Source organism: Taurulus bubalis (assembly GCF_910589615.1).
Source record: "Taurulus bubalis genome assembly, chromosome: 2".
Lineage (NCBI taxonomy): Eukaryota > Metazoa > Chordata > Actinopteri > Perciformes > Cottidae > Taurulus > Taurulus bubalis.
Window position 1 is genome coordinate 43470008 of NC_136590.1, and position 7369 is coordinate 43477376.

The 7369-nt window shown below is 43.7% G+C and overlaps 1 protein-coding gene across 1 annotated transcript; it reads right to left on the reverse strand.

Moving 5' to 3' along the window:
• Positions 1 to 599: 599 nt before the first annotated feature.
• Positions 600 to 6390, reverse strand: tmem218 (transmembrane protein 218; the record flags this gene model as incomplete). Its single annotated transcript, XM_079237936.1, has 3 exons — positions 600 to 1104; positions 4757 to 4859; positions 6296 to 6390. The coding sequence occupies 3 exons, from the start codon at positions 6388 to 6390 to the stop codon at positions 970 to 972; spliced, it is 333 nt and encodes a 110-aa protein (XP_079094062.1). The 3' UTR covers positions 600 to 969.
• Between the last annotated feature and the right edge of the window lie 979 nt (positions 6391 to 7369).

The following is a 7369-nucleotide window of genomic DNA, read 5'->3' on the forward strand; positions in this document are numbered from 1 at the left end:
TGCTTTCTGGCAGCATGAATTGGAGCCATGTGGGCGATCATCTTTTCAAGATAAAAGCTAGAGGACAAAGACGAGCAAAGTAGAGTAGGAGTCAAAATCAGAACTTGGAAAACTTTGGTTGGCATTAGTCTAAAGTTGTGTTCATGTTTGCGTGACAATGTCAGACAAACAACCCGCTCTAGTTTCAGCTGATTGCTCGACAACTGAATGTGATGAAAGTCTTTGGATAATATCTGTTGACACCCGGCACCAATTGCAACATTTAAATTTTCAGCATTTCATCAGAGAAGAAACCAGAAGAATCTCGTTGTCAAGTAACATGAGTAGCACATCCATCATTTCATCACATATACATATTAATAAAACACTGAATAGAAATATGATGCTAATTTCTGTCATTTCTTAGATAAAATATAAAAATAGATAAACATGTTTTTATTTACTGTAAATCCACGACTGGGCTTAAGTTACCATGAAAGTAAAGTAATTTTATTGGAAGGTTTCAAATGAGCTATAACTAAAATTAGTATTAAAAAAAAGATTCACTTTATTAACAATGTCAGTCAGAAAAGACACAAATGCAATCTCCTGTAAATATAATACGCCACGTATGATGCATTTATAGCATCATGTACAGTCACTAACACCAGAACTTGACAAAATCAAGTTGAATCTTTTTTCTTTAGAATGTGTGGTGGTAGTATAAATAGTAAAAAAAACAGGCACAAAAACACAGATTCCTTCATCTCTTGTACTGAAGGATACAATAACACAACCTGGGTACTGTTGGGCTCCTCTTTTCCGCTGGGTGTTCACAAACAGTTGGCGCCGAAGAAAGAAAACCCTGTCTCTGTTTGGGATGCATTCTGTAGTCCGTTTCCACATGAAGAGGAGGTGTGGCCTCCCGCTTGTCTCAAGTTGTGTACATCAGCGATGTGCTCCCCCGTGCCAGCTCTGACCCTGGCAGCTCTACTGCGTTCTTAAGGCCTTGGCATACACGGGCTCCAGGAAATGAAAGGGGAGCAGCATGAAGAACACCAGCAGAAAGACGGCGCTCACCACCGCCAGCAGCACGTAGCGCCCGATGAACAGAGTGTCCACTATCTGGAGGGGGAAAGAGGGAATACTGTCAGGTTCTCAGGAACTACACGCTACAGTTTGTTGTTTTTCTTCTAGTTAATAGTATCCAAAGCATGGGAAAAACATGGCTGCTCAAAGGTCTGGTCTTCCTCTTTTAGCCACTAGGTGTCAGGAGAGGGCCTTCACCAAGGCTTCCTATGAAAGCACCAGGCCATGGACGGGTCTGTCTACAGAGACAAACCACACAATCAGACACATTGACAGGGAAATCGACAATAACGTGTTGCCTTCAACGTTGGAATCAAGTGATCACAAAATCATTATTTTATACACATGCCTAACAGGCAGCCGGGGCTCTGAGAGGAGACGCACATGTCTGGCTGCTCAGTCAGAGTCTCTTTGGGCCGCATTCTCTGTATCGACTGATTCCTCTGGTGTGAAAGCGATGGAGACCTCAAAGACGACCCAAACAAACTCAGAGTGGAACATTTTGGGGGTCCTGAATGGTCGAAAAGTGGAATAAATACAGGCTAATTCCTCTCACGTAGTTGGCTATTTATTTGCAACTTGTTCATTATTTGGGAGAAAAGAACGATTCAAATACTTGATGTTTTGAAGAGGGCGTGTGTGAGGTCAGGGTATTATCTAGACCAGTGATTCCCAAACTCTTTTCCTAGGGATCTACTTTTTTAAATTGCGACCCAGTTCAACCCGTTGAAAACTGTGGAGCCAATATGGGGTCAATGGCAGATATTGTTATAAAAACTGTATAATGCACTTCTTCAATTACTCATAACCAGTAACATTTACACATCTGAACACACAACTCACATTATACTCTTTTATTATAACAACAAAATTATGCAAATTGCCCTAGTGGTTGCAGAGATATACCCTTTTTAGTTTGGGTATGCAATTTCCGAGCAGAGGCCTAGACATAGGTTGGTTTTCAAAAAGTTTTAAGCAAAGCAATGCACTGCTGTGGTCGGGGGCAGCAGGAAAACATATTTTAGACACCTGAAAGAAAGAGCTGCATTACCCAAAAAAACCCTGAATGTAATCTTCTAACCACAGAGAATATGTTTAAGGTAAGAAGTAGCATGTGGTTACAGCCTCTTCCACAGAGAGGAAGACGAGTACGGCACCGCTGATCAGCCAATAAGCTGAGTCTAGTGACCGGGGAGCAGGGAGGGTATTGATGGAGGGCTGCCAACCAGAGTTTGAGATGCAGCGCCTGTGATTGGTGACCACACAGGCTCTGGTGTATGACCACAGTCACACACCAGATACCTGCTGTACGACTGTGCCCTCCTGATTGTATCCATGTCCGCTCTGCCTTTCAAACCGGCTGGCTCTGACTCACAGCCAAGTGGTTATCGATCCGTACAGGAACCAGACCCGCGCGTTCGGGGAATAGCCTGTGCAGCCGTGCATCTGAAGACACGGCATGTTTGTTGTTCCACCGGCTCCCTCGCGGCCGCTGACGGCTAAATGCTGATTCCTGACTCGAGCGACGAGTCGATGACAGGTCATCGGAGGTTAGCGTTGCTTAAATTTGGCGCAGTTGGAGTTCCTAAAGTTGCCACGGACAAATTTAAACGTGTAGATCATGAAGATAGGAGAATATGCCCACACAGCCTGAGAAAAGGCCCTGAGCCAGATCGTACCAGCAAGCAGGATGAGCCCACTGCTGACTGAGGGAGATTTCACAGGGGCTGGAATGAGAAGAGGTGTGTGTGTGTGTGTGTGTATCAATCCGCTTGGTGTCTAGGAGAGAGGGGGGTGGGTGATGTATGCCGTTTCTTATGGATGCGTTTAACGCATCTCACTTTTTAATTTGCCAATTACACAGCAAGCAGGAACCCAAAGTGTGGGCCATGTTTTATTAATGTGCCATTGAGCGCACGGGTGGTAGCTGGCAGACGGGTGGGGGGGCAGGTGGGAGGATGGGGGGTTGAGTGTAACCCCTCCCCCCTCCAGTCTGGGATTGGCCTAATTGGCACTATGATATTTTACTTTTGTTTAACAGCGAGAGGTGAGGTGTTTCTTCCACTCGCACACATCCCTCGGCTCACATGTCGGGTTTCAGGAAATGGAAAACGAGTCGGCGTCAAAGCACGACATTCAGAAGACGGTAAACCGGGTTTTCACCCTCACATTCATTTGTACCGTTGACTTCTGTTAATGATCACACACGTGGGGATTTTTAATACTCATAATTTCAGTTGTCTGCCTCTGTATGAAAACGGTCTTTTGGCAGCGACTCATTTCAGATTCAGATCCCAAAGATGAGGCAGACCGAACTGGAGAAGCTCAACGGTCTCGACAGCGATCGCTCTGCTCAAGTCGGAGGGACTCCATTTAAATCAATATTTCCTCAGGTGTGTTGCTCATATTCTTGATCATGTCTCCTGTTAGGATACATACCGTCACTGTTGTTGTTATGGTCACATTTTAACGTGTTAACGTCATGCACAATGAGTCGTATCCTATTCAATTCTAAAAACTACCGATTGAAAGAAGCAAAAGATACAAATATTAAATTGTAAATGCTTCATTATTTGGTCATACACCCTCCCAATGTAAAGAAATAACAGGCCACTTGATAATGAACACAGGTAGAGAACTCAAACCGATGGCTGATGACTTTTTGCAAGCGTTCGGCGTCATTATTACAAGTGATTCATTTCTTGGACCGCCACAGGTTCACGTTACCCGCACGCCTCTGCACAGACGTGCAGGAAGCGGCGTCGTGCCGCCTCTCTCCGCCGCCGGTCGGGTATCAGCCTTCGCACAATGCCTGCGAAGTGCGAGCTCGCCATTTCTATGGGGTGGCAGCTTGCTTGGCAGATCTGGCCGGCTCATTGGCACGACCCCGAGGCAACACGGGGGGAGTGTTTGTTCTGTGTTGCTGTTGGACTAAGATAAAGCGGAGCGGGCCTTTATGACAAGCACACACACACACACACACACACACACACAGAGACGGGCGCGTGATGACACATGCTATTTACAGGCTTACAGCGCTGTGGATGCTGGCTTATATCAGAGTTGGGCTTTTTGTTTGAGGTGGCTTGTGGTTTAAAGTCACCTCCGTCAAACCTAAATAGAGCTTACATCCTCAATCAGGACAAATACATTCTGTGTAGAGTTACAACCACACAAGATCTGAGCTCCGCCTTTTGGCATTTGGGCCACACACACACACACACACACACACACACACACAGCCTTTGTGATATCAAGACCAGACATCTTTGATAAAGATACCGGTTTGTTCGACTGTCTCTGTTCCTAAATGTCTCATAATGCCTGAGGAGAGAGAGCAGACGCAGACGTGTGATGAAATATGTTTTTTTGGGGGAGCACAGAAGTGAGCATGAGATGACCATTTGGCTAAAGGAGTACCCAAAACATTTGGTATTAGTGACGGCCAAATGGCCCCGCATCCAAACTGGAAACCTCCCATGCCTTCTGTCATTTCCAACTGAATGGCATGATGCTGCAATAAATGGTGGAGAACACTGATTTGGAGATGTTCCTTGTCACAGATTTGAAATTGCCCCTTGATGATGTAGAGGTACAATCATGTTCAAAACGTCTCTCTCTGGTATTTGCGTTTTAATGCGGCGACGGATACGTTTTAAAAGGTGTTAGATCTGTGCATTCAGCTCACCTCCTTCTCTTTGAAAGGGGCCGCTGTCTCTGGGCTGCGCGGGAAAAACACCAGCACCAAAGTGATGCTGAGAGCCAGTAAGAATATGGGGATGATGCCTAACCTGGCAAGACACAAAACACACACACACACACAGTTAAAAAAACACAAAGAAGATACAGCAGGACTCCCACTGCGGTTATGCAGTAAGACGTGCAGTAAACGCAGGGTTTTCTGAGGATAATGTCATTTTCAAGTACCAATCAAAACAATGGCATTCTTTATTGAGTTTTTAAATAGTTGTTAACTTTCCAATCAAGTAAATGGCACCATGTTTCACCCCATTTAGACTGTACTGTAATTGCATCTTACACAAGTGCACAGTGTTTGGTGTCACAGTGCATTCTCGACAGAAACGAACCGACGTTAATAGTGCCTGCGTCTGTTGGAGTCTCTGCACAAGTACTAATCAGCAGGGATGGGAAGGAACAGCCATCGATCAGTGGGTGAAGCCTAATTGTCTCATAGAATTTAAGGAAGCATCAGGAGAATAGTTACGTTTGCTGATCTATTGAGATAGACACATTTAGGTGGCAAAAAATATGACATTGGTGCAATCTTTCTGTGTGAAATGCAGGTTAAAGTGTAAAACATTCTATTCATTTCAGTTTATTTTGTACAGCCCAAAATCACACATTTGGCTTTTACGATTTATGCACATACGACATCCCTGTCTCAGGACCTCACTAACAAACATTACATTCTATAACAATTTTTTTTCTTCACAAATCGATTCATAAGAGCTAAATGCAGCTTCAATTACGTTATGAATCTGAATCCACTCTTCATTTTGACTACGGCTTTATTTCAGCTTTGAGCTTCTCGACATTCCGACATGTTTCCTCCCCTAAACACACCAAAGGGTTTAAGAAAGTATTGTAATAAACCTGTCATACATACGCCGAATTTCTGAGGAGACCTTACTAAAACCATATTTTAAGTTATTTTCGCTCCAGAAGATGAATGAATGAATATATGTAGTAGCAGCCATTTACACAATAAGATAAAATAAGATAAGAATAAAAACAACAGGGATGAAAGATATATAAGATATATGCAATAATAATAATACTAATAAAGATCAAAATAACAATAACAATGAAATAGCTGGATGAAAGAAAGAATAACAGAGTATTAATTTAGGAATTAAATTAAATTAACTTAAACAGTAGAAGTGCAAGAGTGCAAGTATGTATGTGCATATTAAGTGTGTGAAGTGTAAATAAAATAAAAATAACAACAACAACAAACAACAGGAGAGTGCAAAAATGCAAATAATGTATGTAATATGATATGTTAAGTGTGACGTGTAGATAACCATAAACATGTAATTACAGTGGTTAATCCACAGAGGATCTGGCAAGATGTGAGCTGTGGCCAACATGCAGACTGACATTAGTGGTGTGTGTGCGTGTGTGTGTGTGTGTGTGTGTGTGTGTGTGTGTGTGTGCGTGTGTGTGTGTGTGTGTGTGTGTGTGTGTGTGTGTTGTTCTCACTCACTTCGCAGACCCAGATGCTCTCAGCAGCATCATCCCAAACGCAAAACATAGAATCCAAACGATGGCAATGGCGAACACGCCCGTGCCGACTGCCATGTTCACGGTAACTGCCGCAAGTTAACCCGACACACAGATTTTACGACACAAGCAAAGTTGCTACGTTAGCTACATTAGCTCGCTTTAACTTCCACCGTAGTGTTACGGTGCATGTTAGCTAGCAGTCTGCTAGCTCTGCTAAATTGAGGACGACATGTTTAGTGACGAATGTACCGATGTTCGAGACATGTTCACTCTCTAAGAAAGACTGTTTGCTGCCCATTAACCGCTCATTTCTCAGTCAGTTCAATAGATTTAACATTATCCGCTTCGTCGCGTCTTCTACTTCCTGGTAACAGCACACTGGAGTTTGATTGGATACGCGAACTCAGGACGAGCCAATCACGTGCGTTGTTACTGAAAATCAGAACGCTGTCGAACAGGCTGCAGAAACTTCTTCGTCTGACTTTTTCTTTTTCTTTGTTTACCACACATACGATTCACATTTGTATTTCACTTTTATTCTGTGTACTTAAACGCAACATATCTTATTGATTCGAGGGGAAACTTGTTCTTTATCTCGAGAAGCGAGTTTCCCCCCTAATATAAATACGCTATTAGGTCCATCAGATCGTCATATGGATTAATAACAGCATAAATAAACTGCTTAAACCCGAATTTCTGTTCTTCTGACACCGAGTCAATTCTTCTGTGTGTTTTCATCTGGCAAGACGAAATCGATTGCCATGATTTTGGGTCTAAATAACACTATTATAACAGCAGCAGCCTCTGGTTCCCATCGTCCCACCTGTCTCTGTGGAGCATGCAGTTCCCAGTGCTGGCCGACAGGGGGCTGGCCAGATCCGCGGTCCAAAGGCGCGTGTGCGCTGCGCTCCAGTCCCGCACAAAGTGGCGCTGACTGGGACGAAAAAAAGAGAAGACATGTTGCCTTTGAGTGACCATCGAAAAAATCCATGCAAAAAGTGCAAAGAGTACAAAGTGAGCCATAAAGCAGACCAAGGCCTAATTTACACCAAAC